Genomic DNA, 16,255 nt, shown 5'->3' with positions numbered 1-16,255 from the left:
CAGCCGCCCCAGCTGGCCTCTTCTCTGTCTCTGGCCTTGAAACCCCTGCTCCATCCGCTCCCAGTCCTGGCTGAGCTCACTTTGTTTTCTGGGAAGGGGCCGTGGGCACAGATCCTCTGAGCACTCTCTCCCCTCACCCACGCCTCTCCACAGTTCCAAGCCAAGCCCCCTACCCTCTGCCCCACGCCCTCTCCGTCAAAGATGCCAGGCTGCCTGGTCAGGGCCTGTGCCTGCCAGGGTGGGCAATCGAACACGCGGGGTTTCCCCTGCCCGTGGCCGCCCTCTGTGGGGGTGGGCTGGGGCTCTGTGTACCTGCTGGCTCTGGAAGGTGTCTAAGACGGGGCGGGGCGGGGGCTCGCCTGCTGGGAGGGTCCCCGGCCGCCCTGAGCCCACAGCCCGCCTGCAGGGAGACGTGGTGCGGCTGTTCCACGCGGAGCAGGAGAAGTTCCTGACGTGCGACGAGTACAGGGGCAAGCTGCAGGTGTTCCTGCGCACCACGCTGCGCCAGTCCGCCACATCGGCTACCAGCTCCAACGCCCTCTGGGAGGTGGAGGTCAGAGCCCCGCCCCTGCTGGGTGGGAGGTCACCCCCCCCAACACACGCACACACAGCGTCCGTCTCCTCTGAGCCCCTCCGCAGCCAAGGGGCCAGAGAGGATCGCAGAGCCATCCTCCCAGAGCCCTCTGGGCCTGCAGTGTTCCTCCCATGCATTTCTTCCTGCCTCGCCCAGGTGGTCCACCACGACCCGTGCCGTGGAGGAGCTGGCCACTGGAACGGCCTCTACCGCTTCAAGCACCTGGCCACCGGCAACTACCTGGCTGCTGAGGTGGGTGGGGAGGCAGAGGGCATCCTGGGAGCCCCAGCCCCACATCCTGGGGGTGTGTAGACACTCCCAACAGGTTGATCTTCCACACATGCATGAGCGTGTGTGCCTGGCACACGCCTGCACGCAGACTCACATGTCTGTTGACTCTGTTTATTTGTGCTTATTTATCTATTTAACCGGTATTTGTAGTCATGCTCGGGTGATGATAAGTCTCACGGGTATGATGATGCTCCTGCTCTGTGCTAGCAGCTGTTCTGGGCCCTGGGGCTACAGCAGTGAGCTCGACTCCCAGACCTGTTGCAGCTTAACATTCCGCATCCGTCTTTGTCCATGACGCACAGGCTTGTGTGTATCAGGACGTGTGTGTGTGTGTGTGTGTCTGTCCGTCCATCCAACTGTGGGTTTGTGGAGGGCAGTGATCTTGTGGGTGTGTCCTCCAGGGCTGGCATGAATCCTGGGGCCGGGCTGGGCACCCCTGGGAGGGTAGGGGCTGCCTGCCCCAACCCAGGCTCGTTTTGGAGCGGGGATCATGTGGATAGCTCCCCATCTTGAATCTCTGAGCAGGAGAACCCCAGCTACAAGGGTGATGCCTCTGATCCCAAGGCAGCAGGCACGGTGAGGACCGGGGAGGGTTTGGGGGCCGGGGAAGGGTGACTGTGCGTGGCTCTGGGGTTGGGGGGTGGGGAGGCCATGAGACTCTGGGAAGCGGGCTGGAGGGAGAAGGCCTCTCGGGTGGGATCCTGAGAGGTTTCAGGGGGCCTGAGAGGAGGGACGGGCTCCTGCCTGAGTCAGGGTGCCCGCCCCCAGGGTGCGCAGGGCCGCACAGGTCGCCGGAACGCTGGGGAGAAGATCAAGTACCGCCTGGTGGCTGTGCCCCACGGCAACGACATCGCTTCCCTCTTCGAGCTGGACCCCACCACGCTGCAGAAGACCGACTCCTTCGTGCCCCGGTGGGTGGGCACTGTGGGCCTGGGGTTGGCGGGGGTTGCCTGGGCTAGTATCCGGACCCCCAGTACCCCCTGCTCCTCTGTCCTTCCTTGCATGACCCATCCCTCTGGAGATCTAGATCCGAGGCAGCTGTAGGGAGCTCACCGCCGCCGAACTTGGCATGTGCTGGGCCACGGGCCCTGCACCCTGGGTGCCGCCTTCTCTCCAGTGTTCTTTACAGCCAGTTGGCCTGGGGCTCAGGACACATTGGGTGCGGGGGACGGACTCCTTAACCTTTAAGGTCTTCCAACCTGGAGATTTTAGGATGGAACATCAGGAAGCTTCCTGGGTGTCAATCAGGCTTTAACATTGACCTCAGGCAGCTGACTTGGTCACTTGGCCCAGACATCCTCACCTGTGTAGTGGGATTATCGAGTTACCCATCAAAGGGCTGATAGGAGGATTACCCAATCCCTTATCTGCATCTTGAGGCCAGATGTACTTGGAGGTTCAGATTGTTTTTCATTTCTGAAAGGTAATTGTGTTTCACAATCAAAGACATGACTATTTCTGACGTGAGACGCAGGCATGTTGACACTGAAAGGGATAAATAGTGTAAATAACCTCATTTGTCCAAAGAATTTGGGTCCCGAGCTTGCATGCACGCCTGGGCTCTTGGAGTGCGTGGGTCTGGGGAGAGCGGGCGAGGTGTGAGGGCCTGGGGTTTCTCTCCTCTGGCTCCTCACCTGGGGGGGACGGGCGCCCCTGGCCCACGGCCGCTGGCTGTGGAGGCAGGAGGAGGATGCAGGGCCGCGGGGGTTAGAGCCGGCAGATGGCCGGGAGGCGCTGCGACGTGCTCCCTGCGCCCGGCCCTGACCCGCTGCAGGAACTCCTACGTCCGGCTGCGGCACCTGTGCACCAACACTTGGATCCAGAGTACCAACGTGCCCATCGATGTCGAGGAGGAGCGGCCCATCCGACTCATGGTGCGGGCCCTGAGGGCTGGGGGCCGGGCTGGGGTCCAGGTTGGTCCCGGGAGGCCCTGCTGACCTGTGTCCCTGCAGCTGGGCACCTGCCCCACCAAGGAGGACAAGGAGGCCTTCGCCATCGTGTCGGTTCCCGTGTCCGAGATCCGAGACCTGGACTTCGCCAACGACGCCAGCTCCATGCTGGCCAGCGCCGTGGAGAAGCTGCACGAGGGCTTCATCAGCCAGAATGACCGCAGGTGGGCTGCAGGGGCAGGGTTCCAGGGGCTCCCCAAGAGCCTTTGTCCTCCTGGGGTCGGCGTCTCATGGACGAAGGCGTCAAAGCAGAAGCCGGACGGGCTGGTGGGGTGATAGGCGGGGACTAGGCCTTGCCGGGCCCTGGCTGACTTGGGGCCCCAGGCTCACCGCTCACATACTCCAAGAACCAGCTCTGTGATGGAGTCATCATTACCCCTGTTTCACTCATGATGGGATTGAGGCGCAGAGAGGTTCAGAGACTTCTCCGTGGTCATACAGCTAGTAAGTGGCAGTCAGGATGGAAATGAAGAGCCCTTCACACCAGACACCCCACGTGTGCCCTACTGGTTTTTCTCCAGATCGGAGTATCCTGGGATTCTCTGTCTAGAGGGCACTTTGGAATCCAGGGTGGATGGGGGCAGGGGTGTGCGTGGAGGGCAGCTCAGGGTGAGGCTGGAGAGAAGTGGAAGTCAGGTGTCAGGCTGTGTGCTATGACGGCAGGGCTGGCTGTGGGGAAGGGGTGGTTGCCCCTGGGGGCACGTGAGGGGGTCCTCAGGGTGCCCAGGGTCAGCCCTTCACACTCCTCTTGCCTGGTGTCCCTTTGTGAAGGTTTGTTATCCAGCTGCTGGAGGACCTGGTGTTTTTCGTCAGTGATGTCCCCAACAATGGGCAGAACGTGCTGGACATCATGGTCACCAAGCCCAACCGCGAGAGGCAGAAGCTGATGCGAGAGCAGAACATCCTCAAACAGGTAGCCGCGCACACCTGGGGCTGGGCGGACCCGTGGCCAGCGAGCAGGACGTCTTCTATTTTTTTTTTAATATATATGTATTCTCTTTATTTTTGGCTGTGCTGGGTCTTCGTTGCTGCACATGGGCTGTCTCTGGCTTCTCCTTGGGGTGGCTTCCCTTGTTGCGGAGCGCGGGCTCTCGGGCGTGCGGGCTGCCGTAGTCGTGGCTCCCGGCGTCTAGAGCACAGGCTCAGTAGGTGTGGCTTAGTTGGGCTTAGTTGCTCCATGGCATGTGGGGTCTTCCCAAATCGGGATCGAACCCGTGTCTCCTGCATTGGCAGACGGATTTTTTATCACTGAGCCACCAGGGAAAGCTCATCTTTTTGACATAAGCCTGCCTTTTCACCTCTCCACCTGAGCTGTGGTCTCCCTTCTGTTTTCTCATCACTTCTTTAAACATTTTTTTAAAATTGTTTTTTAAAAAATCTGAGGTGCGGTTGGTCTCATCACCTCTTCCTGCACTGTTACCATGTACCACCTCCGCCCTTAGTGCCCGTCACCTCGTTTAATCCTCCCGACCCAGGGGAAGTCTTCTTAATTATTATCCCCATTTCACCCTCGAGGCATGCAGAGGTTGGAGTCACTTGACCGAGGCCACAGCTTGGAAGCAGCAGGGCCAGGATTTTCATGCAGATGTCAGCTTGAGAACTTGTGCTTTAAACACTTTTTTTTTTTCCCCAAATTTTTATTATGAAAAATCTCCAATGTTGAGCAAGTATTGAAAGAACAGTACAGCGAACACGCATTCGTTACCACTTTGCCAGTCTGGCTTTCTATAACTCTCCGTCTCCACACCGCCCCTGTGTCCACGCATCTCAAAGGAGGGTGCACCTCACCTCTACACGTTTCAGTGTGCCTCTCCTAAGGGTAAAAGCATCGTTCTCTATAAGCAGAGTCTCACGACCACACCTAAGGAAACGAGCGACAATACCCCATCCGGACCAGCCTTCTGGGCCTTTCCCCAAATGCCTGTGTAAAGCTCTTTTTTTGGGCGGGGGGGGAATCAGGATCCAACTAAGGTTTTCTCATTCTGGGTGATTCTGGCTCTTTGGTTGCTGTTCTTATAACAGTTCTTCACCCACACCCAGTCCCCGAGTTAAACTTGTGTTTGGACAAGGCAGGCCTGCGTCTGATTCCTTAAGCTCTGGCCACCCGCTTTGGCTTGCCTTTTCTCTTAGCCTCAGACCCCTGAGCTCTAGCCACCCTCAGCCCTCCCTGCAGAGGCTGAGGCAGGCCCGGGACCTGAGCTGAGACTAGGACTCGCGGTGGGGAGGGGCCGGCCGAGGCCAGTGTCCTGGGGACTCCAGCCAGGAGAGGGGAGCGGGTGAGGGGTGGGCTGGGGCCATGTCCAGCTTAGAACCAGCTGGGGGTTAATGTCAGGGTGGCCTCCGGGCAGGGTCAGCGTGAGGCTGAGGGTAATGAGGGGTGCAGGCAGATGCGGGGCTTCTTCCTGACTCTCCGTGCTCCCTAGATCTTCGGCATTCTGAAGGCCCCGTTCCGTGACAAGGGGGGCGAGGGCCCCCTGGTGCGGCTGGAGGAGCTGTCGGACCAGAAGAACGCGCCCTACCAGCACATGTTCCGCCTGTGTTACCGAGTGCTGCGCCATTCCCAGGAGGACTACCGCAAGAACCAGGTGGGCTGCCGCAGCCCGCTGCCCCCTGCCCGCCGGCTCCTGCGCTCCGCTTTCTTTCACCCCGCACGTGCTCCCCAAGGCGCACCCCGCTGTGCCAGGCGCAGTCTCAAGGGGATCGGACTGTAGGCCGGTCCTCACGGCACACAGCCTGGCTCCGTCCTTTGAGGGACCTCACACTGGGTTTAACGTTCCACGGTGGCTGTCTTGAAATTCTTAATTTTTGAATAAGAATCCTGCTGTTTCTTTTCTTAAAAAAAAAAAAAATTACCTCTAGTTGAATTCATTGAAGTATAGTTGATTTATAATGTTTTTAATTACTGTCATACATCTGTGTTTCAGTTACATCTATGTTCCTTTTTTTAATACTCTTTTCCACTATGCTTTGTCATAGGATACTGAACAGAGTTCTCTGTGCTGTCCATTAGGATCTTACTGTTCATGCATTCTATATATGCAAGCTAACCCCAACATCCCCCCTCCCTCCCCCAGCCCCTCCCCTCCCCCCCGCACCCACCAGTCTGTTCTCTGTGAGCCTGTTTGTTTGATGGGTGAGTTCATTTGTATCATATTCTAGATTCCACATACAAGTAATACCATATGGCATTTGTCTTTCTCTTCTTAATTTCCCTTAGTATGATAATTTCTAGTTGCATTCGTGTTGCTGTGAATGGTGTTCTTTTGTTCTTTTTTATGGCTGAGTAGTATTCCACTGTGGGGTTTCCCTGGTGGCTCAGTGGTAAAGACTCTGCCTGCCAATGCAGGAGACATGGGTTTGATCCTTGGGTTTGGAGAAGGAGATGGCAACCCACTCCAGTGTTCTTGCCTGGAGAATCCCAGGGACGGGGGAGCCTGGTGGGCTGCCGTCTATGGGGTCGCACAGAGTCAGACACGACTGAAGCGACTTGGCGGTGGCAGCAGCGTGTCTTGGCTATTGTAAGTAGTGCTGCTGTGAACACAGGGGTGAATGTATCTTTTTTAGTTATAGTTTTGTCTGAATATGTGCCCAGGAGTAGGATTCCTGGATCATATGGTAATTCTATTTTAGTTTTCCAAGGAACCTCTGTACCATTTTCCATAGTGGCTGCACCAACTTACATTCCCACTTACAGTGTGGCAGAGTTCCCTTTCCTCCATACCCTCTCCAGCATCTGTTGTTTGCAGACTTTTTAATGATGGCCATTCTGACTGGTGTGAGGAGGTACCTCATTGTATTAATAGTTTTAATTTGCATTTCTCTAACGATTAGTGTTATTGAGCATCTTTTCATGTGCCTATTGGTCATTTGTATTTCTTTAGAGAATTGTCTATTTAGGTAGGTCTGTCCATTTTTTGATTGGGTTCGTTTTTTGTTGTTGAGTTGTGTAAGCTATTTGTATATTTTGGAAGGTAAGCCCTTGTCAGGCACATCCTTTGCAAATATTTTCTCCCATTCTGTAGGTTGTCTTTTTGTTTTGTTTATGATTTCCTTTGCTGTGCAAAAGTTTCTAAGTTTGATTAGGTCCCATTTGTTTATTTTGGTTTTTATTTCTCTTGCCTCTGGAGACTGACTTAAGAAAACACTGGTACAGTTTGTCAGAGAATGTTTTGCCTGTGATCTCTTCTAGGAATTTTATGGTGTTGTGTCTTATATTAAAGTCTTTAAGCCATTTTGAGCTGATTTTTGGTGAGATGGTGTGTTCTAAGGTCATTGATTTACATACGGCTGTCCAGCTTTCCCAATGACGCTTGATGAAGAGACTTTCTGTTGTATATTCTGCCTCCTTTGTTGAAGATTAATTGACCATAGGTGTGTGGGTTCATTTCTGGGAAGAGTCTGCTATCTCATTTTCACCGGGCCCCACCAATCATGTAGCTGGTCTGCTAACAAACAGGGTCCCTCCGTGATGGGGGTTTCACTCTGGCACGGAGCTAGGTGGGAGCTAAATACCTATGTTACATAAACTCACCCTCGGCCTGGGGCTGGTGTCCTCTCCTGGACCCTTTTAACTTCCTAGGGTCTGGGGGCCTGGGAGGCAGTGTCCTGGAGCAGAGCGGGCTCCCTGTGACCCTTAGCCTGGCTGTCCCTAGGAGCACATCGCCAAGCAGTTCGGGATGATGCAGTCCCAGATTGGCTATGACATCCTGGCCGAAGACACCATCACCGCCCTGCTGCACAACAACCGCAAGCTCCTGGAGAAGCACATCACCAAAACAGAGGTGGAGACCTTTGTCAGCCTGGTGCGGAAGAACCGGGAGCCCAGGTGGGCCCCCCTCGCCGGTCCCAGCCCACCACCCCTCCCCACTCCCAGCGCTGCCTGGGGAAGAGAGCCGCTGACGCTGGCTGTTAAATCTTGAAATCCTTCTGCACTTGTTGGTAAACTGCCCCCTCTCTGAGGCCCTGGTCCCCCCAGCCCCTCCCTGGGTCCCCCCAAATTTGGCCCAATTTAGCAGTAAGAGTGTCGACTCTGGTGCAGCAGGAGGCCCCCGGAACCTTTTTCAACAGGCGAGTCAGTGCCCGCAGTGAAGCAGTTAAATATTTTGAATATCATTCCTCCCCTGGGCGTCCTTTTCTCTGCCCCTAGGCAGTTAGCCCCAGGGTGATGCCCGTGGGTTGTCCCTCTCCCGGGGGAGTCTGCAGCCCCAGCTCTGAGCTCTGGAAGGGAGGAGGAGCAGTAAACTGCAGGCGCCGGGGAGCTGGAGCTGCCAGCTGGGGAGGCGGGCGGGCCTTTGCCCCCTCCAGGGGGCCACCTCTGAGCTCCTCCCTGCTGTCACCTCCCCCAGGTTCCTGGACTACCTGTCCGATCTGTGTGTGTCCAATCACATCGCCATCCCCGTCACCCAGGAGCTCATCTGCAAGTGTGTGCTGGACCCCAAGAACAGCGACATTCTCATCCAGACCGAGTGAGCTGGCTGCACTGTCTCCCACCCGCGGTTCAGTCTTCCCAGGGCACCCCCTGCCCGGCTCCCCGGCCGCCTTAGAGCTGGGGCGCTGGCCGGCTTCAGGCTGGAACGGGCTCCCTGCTCTCCACAGACACCCAGAGCCTGCTGTGTGCCCAGCTCAGTGCCTGGCACGGTGTGGGGGAGGGCAGGGTCACAGAGGAGAGGGAGCCAAGGCCCCGGCCTTCCCGAAGCTCGTGGTCTGTCTGGGGTCCTGAGCTGGAGGTCGTTCCCGCAGGGGAGGCCGCCTGGGAGCCGGCTGGCCCTCAGCCCAGCTCTGGGAGAGGTGGCTGCGGTGCTTGGCGGGGAGGGCTCTGGGCGCCGCTCCGATCGATGGTGCCATGCATCCACAGGCTTCGGCCCGTGAAGGAGATGGCGCAGTCCCACGAGTACCTGAGCATCGAGTACTCAGAAGAGGAAGTGTGGCTCACGTGGACCGACAAGAACAACGAGCACCACGAGAAGAGCGTCCGGCAGCTGGCTCAGGAGGCGCGGGCCGGCAATGCCCACGACGAGAACGTGCTCAGCTATTACAGGTGCCCGGGGTCCCCCCAGCTGGCTTCGGCCAGGCCCTGCCCTGGGACGAGCCCCAGCGGCTTCTGCGGGTGCTCCTGCCTCCTCTTTCACCCACGAGGCCAAGTCAGCGTGACTGGGCGGCCCGAGGAGCACTTGTTGGCCTGAGGACAGGCTCGGCGCAGTGGCCTGAAAGAGACCCACACCCCTTTCCCAACATCCATATTTTAAAAATAAGAACACTAGGTAACACTCATCAGATGCTCACCCTGTCCCCAGCACTGGTCAAAACACTTCACCCGATCACTCAGTTCAGCCTCACAACAACCCTGAGAGGCAGGGCCTGTCATTACCCACATTGTAAAGTTGGGGGGACAGGCGTGCACGCGTGCTAAGTCACTTTCAGTTGTGTCCGACTCTGTGACCCTATAGCCTATAGCCCCCCAGGCCCCTCTGTCCATGGGATTTTCCAGGCAAGAGTACTGGAGTGGGTTGCCATGTCCTTCTCCAGGGGGTCTTCCCGACCCAGGGACTGAACCCTCGTCCCTTTATAACTCTTGCATTGGCAAATGGGTTCTTTACTCTTAGTGCCACCTGGGTAGCACGTGTGCAGCCCGCACCGGTCTTCAGCAGGCCCAGGCGTGTGCTAGAAGCCCTTGAGAGCCCACCTGCCACGTCCTCACCGGCCTCCTTGCCCCGCAGGTACCAGCTGAAGCTCTTTGCCCGCATGTGCCTGGACCGGCAGTACCTGGCCATCGACGAGATCTCCCAGCAGCTGGGCGTCGACCTCATCTTCCTGTGCATGGCGGACGAGATGCTGCCCTTTGACCTGCGCGCCTCCTTCTGCCACCTGATGCTCCACGTGCACGTGGACCGCGACCCCCAGGAGCTGGTCACGCCCGTCAAGTTCGCCCGCCTCTGGACCGAGATCCCCACGGCCATCACCATCAAGGAGTGAGCTGGGTGGAGGAGGGCGGGCAGGGCCGGGCTGGAGTGGGCGGACCCCGGGGACCCTCACGCCTGGCCACCTCCACCTCTTCCAGCTACGATTCCAACCTCAACGCCTCCCGAGACGACAAGAAGAACAAGTTCGCCAGCACCATGGAGTTCGTGGAGGACTACCTCAACAATGTGGTCAGCGAGGCCGTGCCGTTCGCCAACGAGGAGAAGAACAAGCTCACCTTTGAGGTGGGCTAGGGCTTGGCGGGATGCTGGCGTGGTCCCTCCCCTGGTCTCAGTCCCCCCTGGGGTGGGCGGTGCGATCCTTAACCTAACTTCCCTCAGCGTCCCTGTCAGGGCGGGGAGACCATGTAGACCGCTGGGACTCCCCAGGAGGGAGGCTTCTCTCCTGACTCCCTGGAGAGGGCTGCCTCCTCCTGGTCCATGCACCCCATTAGTGCAGGGCTGGGTCGCAGGCAGGAGCCCCCAGCCCCTACTTCCTGCATTTCTGCCCTGTCCTCCCCACAGTAGACTCCTCTGCAGGCAGGTCTTCCTCCGTAACTCTCTGGGGTCGGGCGGTGCTGATCTGGAACCCTTGGCTCCGTGTCCACGCAGCCCTGACATCCTAGCGATGGGACCCTCGATTATACCGGCTGAGCCCTGCTTGCACGAGCGGGCCCTGCCCCGCCTCGCCTTCCCAGAAGACCACGCCCCTTGTGAGGTCCCACCCATCACTGCTTTGGGCTCACGCTGGCCTCGGTCCCGCCCCCTCTCCGCAGGTGGTCAGCCTGGCGCACAACCTCATCTACTTTGGCTTCTACAGCTTCAGCGAGCTGCTGCGGCTCACGCGCACTCTGCTGGGCATCATCGACTGCGTGCAGGCCTACGAGGACCCAGGCGGTGAGGCCTCGCTCCCTAGCGCTCAGCGGCTTCCCCTTAGCAACGGAAGTCCTCTCCCATTCACCTTCCTGGGCATCCTGCCTCCTGACTCTGCTGCCAGGGGGCGTCTTGGGTCCCTGTCTCCTCCAGCCTTGGCTGGACCGGAGAGACCCCTTCTCTGAGCAAGAGCTGTGGAGACCCTGGGATCTGGGCGAGTTGCCTTCCAACATCCGGGTCTTGAGGGAGATAATGAGGCCCTGCCTGTGGAGCTCCGGGTCAGATGGGGAGATGCACCCTGTTATCCAGGAACAGCCATCTGAGAGGAGACACAGCCTTGCTGTCAGGGGGGCATAAACTCATCTAAACAAAAAGTGCACGGAGACTGAGCCCAGGCTTTAGCGCTGTCCACAGATTGTCCCTTGATCCCTCGTGCTCGGTAACAGCTCTTGTGATTTTCCACCGGAGGATTCTCACTGATCTCCCCACACGGTTCACCTCTGCCCACCCCTCCCTCCTTTTTGCAGATTTGGGATAGCTCCCCTCCCCCAGAAGTCTTCCTAGGTTAGCCCTGCCCCTGCCTTAGGGTGGCTTTGCCCTGCAGATGACAGAGACACAGGTAGACCAGGTGCCCCTTCATACACCCTCCGTGACCCCCTTCCTGCTCCCCACCCCACAGGCAAGAATGTGCGGCGGTCCATCCAGGGCGTGGGGCACATGATGTCCACCATGGTGCTGAACCGCAAGCAGTCTGTCTTCGGTGGCCCCAGCTTGCCTGCTGGCGCTGGTGCCCCTGAGCCGCTGGACAGGAGCAAGTTTGAGGAGAATGAAGACATTGTGGTGATGGAGACCAAGCTGAAGATCCTGGAAATACTGCAGGTGGCGGGGCCAGGAGTGTGGCGGGGCATGTTGGGAAGAGGCTGGGGGGCGGGGAGCAGGGCCGGGTGGGTTGGTGAGGTGAGCACCTCAGAGCAAAGCATCTCATTCTGGGAGGCTCCACACGGAGCCGTTTAGCCCAGTGATTCTCAAAAGTGTGGTTCGCTGGCCGGCAGCATCAGCCTCACCTGGGGACTTAGAAATGCAGGTTCCTGGGCCCTGTCCAAGATTTATGGATGAGAGATGCCGTAGGTGGGGCCCGCAGTCTGTGTGGTGAGAGGCCCTCCCGGTGGTCCTCGTATGCACTGAGGTCTGGCTGTGTCCCCTCGTCATACAGGCAAGGAAAGGGAAGTGGGGAAGGAACTTTCCTGCAGTCACACAGACTTTGAGGCAGAGCTAGAGGTTTGAGAGCCCACTTCCTGGTGGAGTGGACACAGTCAGCCTTCTTCTTGGTCTGAGGCCCCCAGCAGCACTTGGGGAGGGGCCGACAGGTCCTGAGGAGGGAGAAGGACCCTTGCTTTTGCGGTGCTGCCACCAGGGGGTGGGAAGGGTGATGTGACCTTCCTGGGGATCCCACCTGGGCAGGGTCTGCTTAGGAGAGTCAGAAAAGGGGGCTTCTGACTCATTCCCGGGGCTGGGGGCTATCAGATCTGAGTCCTGGGCATGGCCGGAGGCTCTGTGCCCCTGACATAGAGGACCGAGGCATCAAAGGAGCCTGAAACTCGTGTCCTCAGCCCGCCCCGCAGTGGCCTCCCCTGCTCCCCCACATTCCATGCTTCCTGGGAAGCCCAGGGTCTGTCTGACACAGTGGGATGGGAGGACCACAGTCCTCTGGATCTGGGGAGCTTCCTGCCTATCCCTGTCCACATCCAGCCTGGGAAGGAGCGACTGAGTGGGCCGGGACGGGGGGTGTCTACCTTGTTCTGAGAGGAGGTACCACCCCCACCAGTGGGGCAGGAGCCAGAGACAGGCGCCCTGGACTTCCCTGGGAGGAGGAGTCTTTCTTTGTATGTTTTATTGAAGTATAGTTGATTTATAATGTGATTAATTTCTGCTGTGCAGCAAAATGATTCAGTTATATGTACATATATACATTCTTTTTATGTATTTTTCTATTATGGCTTATCACAAGATAGTAAATGTAGTTCCCTATGCAATACAGTAGGACCTTGTGGTTCGTCCGTTCTACATATAATAGTTTGCCATGTATTATATACATATATAATATATTATCTACATCTACTATATTGTAATACATGTAATATACATGTATTACATGCATTATAATACATGTAATATAATATATGATATACATGTAATATACATGTAACATAACGTATTATATAACATAATATTATGTTGCATATATATAACTCCCACTCCCTCCCTCCCCCACTTCCCCTCCCCCTGGCAACCACAAGTCTGTTCTGTCTGTGAGTCTGCTTCTGTCTCATAGGTAGGTTCCTTTGTGTTTTTTAGTGTCCACAGTTAAGTGGTATTATATGCTATTTGTCTGCTTGAGTTTCTTCATTTAGTACGGTGATCTCTGTCTACATCCATCCATGTTGCTGCAAATGGCGGCGTTTCATTCTTTTTGATGGCTGAGTAGTACTCCATCTCTCTCACACACATCCACACATACCCACACCTTCTCTATCCATCCCTCTGTTGATGGGCCTTCAGGTTGCCCCCTTGTCTTGGCTGCTATGAACACAGAGGCGCGTGCATCTTTCTGAATTGCAGTTTTGTCCAGGTGCATCCCCAGGAGTGGAATTGCTGGATCATGTGGCAGCTCTGTTTGTAGCTTTCTGAGGACCCTCCAGACAGTCCTCCATGCGGCTGCGCCAGCTTGCATTCCCAGGGGAGAGGGGTCTCACTGCCTCGGTTGTGATGGCCCATGGAGTCCTGAGCTTCTGTGCGGGGCCTCCCAGCCCCAGGGCTCGTCCGGGGTGGCACCTCACTCCTTCTGCTGCGAGCTTGGCCTCAGACCTGTCCTCACCCCATCCTCCCACCTTCTCCAGTTCATCCTCAACGTCCGCCTGGATTACCGCATCTCCTACCTGCTGTCCGTCTTCAAGAAGGAGTTCGTGGAGGTGTTTCCCATGCAGGACAGCGGGGCCGATGGCACGGCCCCTGCCTTCGACTCCACCAGTGAGCCCCTGCCCCTCCCTTCACCCCAACTGCAGGCTGAGGCTGCGTGACTTGATGCATCACAAGGGGCTGCGGTCTGGGGCCACCTCTGGCCAGCACCCCTGCCCTGCCCTCGTTTCCCAGGCTGCAAGGGCCTTTCCTCCCCTTGTCCCACTTACTTGTCCCAGAGAGGGAGCAGGGCAGGGATCATCCCCTCCAGTTCCTAAATGGGGAAACAGGCCCTCGGGAGGCAGGGGCTTGCCCATGACCATCGTCAGTGAGAGGCTGAGCCAGGCCAGCTCCCCCAGCCAGGACCCCGCTGGCACCTGCAGGTCTGTGGGCTGCCCCACGGGTCCCTGCTCTGGGCGGTTCTGCCTCCACCCCAGGAGAGGCAGGCAGAGGGGGAGCCGCCCGGCCAGCGTGGGGGCGAGGGTGGTCTCAGTGTCACCCTGCTCCCTCTCCCTGTGCTCCCTGTTGTCCTGCGTGCACACAGCCTCCATCTGCCCCCTCTTACTCCCTGCAGCCGCCAACATGAACCTGGACCGCATTGGGGAGCAGGCGGAGGCCATGTTTGGAGTGGGGTGAGGCCAGGGGTGAGGCGGGTGGTGTGGGTGGGGTTGGTGGATGATGAGGATACAGGCTGGAGACCCTTCACTCCTCGGGTTAATCTTCCTGCAGACCCTTACCTGGCCCTGGGGTAGAGGTCCCCCAGCTTTGTGCTCTGACTCTCCCTTGCCTGCCTAAACCCAGTGATACCGGGGCTCCTTGGGCCCCAGTGTCGTTCTGGCCATCCCCCTGCCTCCACTCAGGGCAGTTTGTGCCTGTTTATTTGTCAGGACCTGGGCCAGGTAGCTGGAGGTGCATCCCTGTGTCCACAGCAGGGAGGCCAGGCTGCTCTTCAGAGGGGGTGGGCGTCACTCCAGGAGCTGTTTCTGTGCCGTACCCTTGGCGTCTGGTGAAGCCTTTGGCTCCCTTCCTACGATGGAGTTTTTATTTTTTTTAATTTCTGGCACGATGCACGGCTTACAGGATCTTAGTTCTGCCGCCAGTGATTGAACTCAGGCCCTCTGCAGTGAAAGCACGGAGTCCTAACCACTGGGCCGCCAGGGAATTCCTAGAGTAGCATTTTAAAATTCAGAATGTAACACGCATAGGATTGTTATTGCAAAGGAAATCAGTGGCATTGGGATGCAGTTATCAAAATATTGGAGAAAACAAGTTTGAAGTGACAGTTATATACGTGCTTCTTTATTAACACATGAAATAACAATCCGCACCGGAGGTGTAATTAGTACCATTCCTTTGAAGTCCTGATGAATGTAAATGATATTTTGCAATTTCTGTAACAACTCTGAAGTGATGGGAAAGCATCTGTGATTTTTTTTATTGGTGACAAAGTCACAGGTATTGCTCATTTTTCTCACCAAAGGAAACACTACATTTTGGTGAGAGGTTGGTGAAAAGAGAGATCAGCTTTCCCCTCGCCTCTGTTTGTGGCCTGAGTCTCTTTTCATGAATCCCTTGGGGGGGGGTCTGTGGGTCCCCTGTGAGGAGTCCTGGCCTTAGCTGCGTCCCCGCGGGGCATCGTGTGGCCCTCAGGGGACACGGGGATCCCAAAGGTGCTCACACTGGTGGCTCTTTGCAAAGTCAGCAGGGGGACATGGTGCCCTGGCTGTCTGGCGGGTGGCAGGGAGCCTGCGTATCCCCTGACCGTCACACCCTCCCCTCCCCTCAGGAAGACCAGCAGCATGCTGGAGGTGGATGACGAGGGTGGCCGCATGCTGCTGCGCGTGCTTATCCACCTCACCATGCACGACTACGCCCCGCTGGTCTCGGGGGCCCTGCAGCTGCTCTTCAAGCACTTCAGCCAGCGCCAGGAGGTCATGCACACCTTCAAGCAGGTGCACCCCCCTCCCCCGATGGAGCACCCAGCCTTCAGGAGGTGCTCCCCCTTCCCTGATGGAGCACCCAGCCCTCGGGGAGGTGCTCCCCCCCACCCCGATGGAGCACCCAGCCCTCGGGGAGGTGCCCCCCCCTCCCCTGATGGAGCACCCAGCCCTCAGGGAGGTGCTCCCCCCCACCCTGATGGAGCACCCAGCCCTTGGGGAGGTGCTCCCCCCTCCCCCGATGGAGCACCCAGCCCTCGGGGAGGTACTCCCCCCTCCCCCAATGGAGCACCCAGCCCTCGGGGAGGTGCTCCCCCCCACCCTGATGGAGCACCCAGCCCTCAGGGAGGTACTCCCCTCTTCCCCAGTGGAGCACCCAGCCCTTGGGGAGGAAGGCCTGAGAGGTCTTCCTGGGGGCCAGAGGGTCACCTGGTCCTGGCCACACACGGAGCGCTGGGTGGGGGGAAACAAGGATGGGGCAGCTTGAGATGCATCCCTGGGGTTTGGCCTTGCTGAGCTCCTTGCAGGTGACACCACCTTGAGTCTTGGCAACTTTGATCTCCTCTCAGCCTGACTCCAGGCCTTATGTCATGTCTTATGAGGCAAACAGCATATTATAGGTTGCGAACTCTACCATGGGCACCTTTGCTATTTCGCATCACGCCTGGCACAAAGTCATCTCTTACCAAGGGGACTGGCTTTGTCGCTGTGATGTCACGC

At 57.5% G+C, this 16,255-nt stretch overlaps 1 protein-coding gene across 1 annotated transcript in view; it reads left to right on the top strand.

Moving 5' to 3' along the window:
• The window catches only part of ITPR3 (inositol 1,4,5-trisphosphate receptor type 3), a 68,746-nt gene that overhangs the window by 31,537 nt on the left and 20,954 nt on the right, over window positions 1-16,255 (top strand). The window contains exons 8-25 of the mRNA XM_070360719.1: window positions 407-553; window positions 731-826; window positions 1,391-1,441; window positions 1,634-1,776; window positions 2,640-2,739; window positions 2,818-2,978; window positions 3,586-3,727; window positions 5,238-5,399; window positions 7,467-7,639; window positions 8,160-8,279; window positions 8,669-8,851; window positions 9,531-9,782; window positions 9,872-10,016; window positions 10,547-10,667; window positions 11,323-11,522; window positions 13,541-13,670; window positions 14,173-14,230; window positions 15,385-15,550. Of these exons, the coding sequence (XP_070216820.1) occupies window positions 407-553; window positions 731-826; window positions 1,391-1,441; window positions 1,634-1,776; window positions 2,640-2,739; window positions 2,818-2,978; window positions 3,586-3,727; window positions 5,238-5,399; window positions 7,467-7,639; window positions 8,160-8,279; window positions 8,669-8,851; window positions 9,531-9,782; window positions 9,872-10,016; window positions 10,547-10,667; window positions 11,323-11,522; window positions 13,541-13,670; window positions 14,173-14,230; window positions 15,385-15,550 (2,550 nt within the window). The remainder of the gene's footprint in view (window positions 1-406; window positions 554-730; window positions 827-1,390; window positions 1,442-1,633; window positions 1,777-2,639; window positions 2,740-2,817; window positions 2,979-3,585; window positions 3,728-5,237; window positions 5,400-7,466; window positions 7,640-8,159; window positions 8,280-8,668; window positions 8,852-9,530; window positions 9,783-9,871; window positions 10,017-10,546; window positions 10,668-11,322; window positions 11,523-13,540; window positions 13,671-14,172; window positions 14,231-15,384; window positions 15,551-16,255) is intronic.

This window comes from Bos mutus, chromosome 23 (genome assembly GCF_027580195.1).
Source record: "Bos mutus isolate GX-2022 chromosome 23, NWIPB_WYAK_1.1, whole genome shotgun sequence".
Classification (NCBI taxonomy): domain Eukaryota; kingdom Metazoa; phylum Chordata; class Mammalia; order Artiodactyla; family Bovidae; genus Bos; species Bos mutus.
Note: the sequence above shows the minus strand (reverse complement) of the source record. Positions and strands in the feature narration are given on the sequence as shown.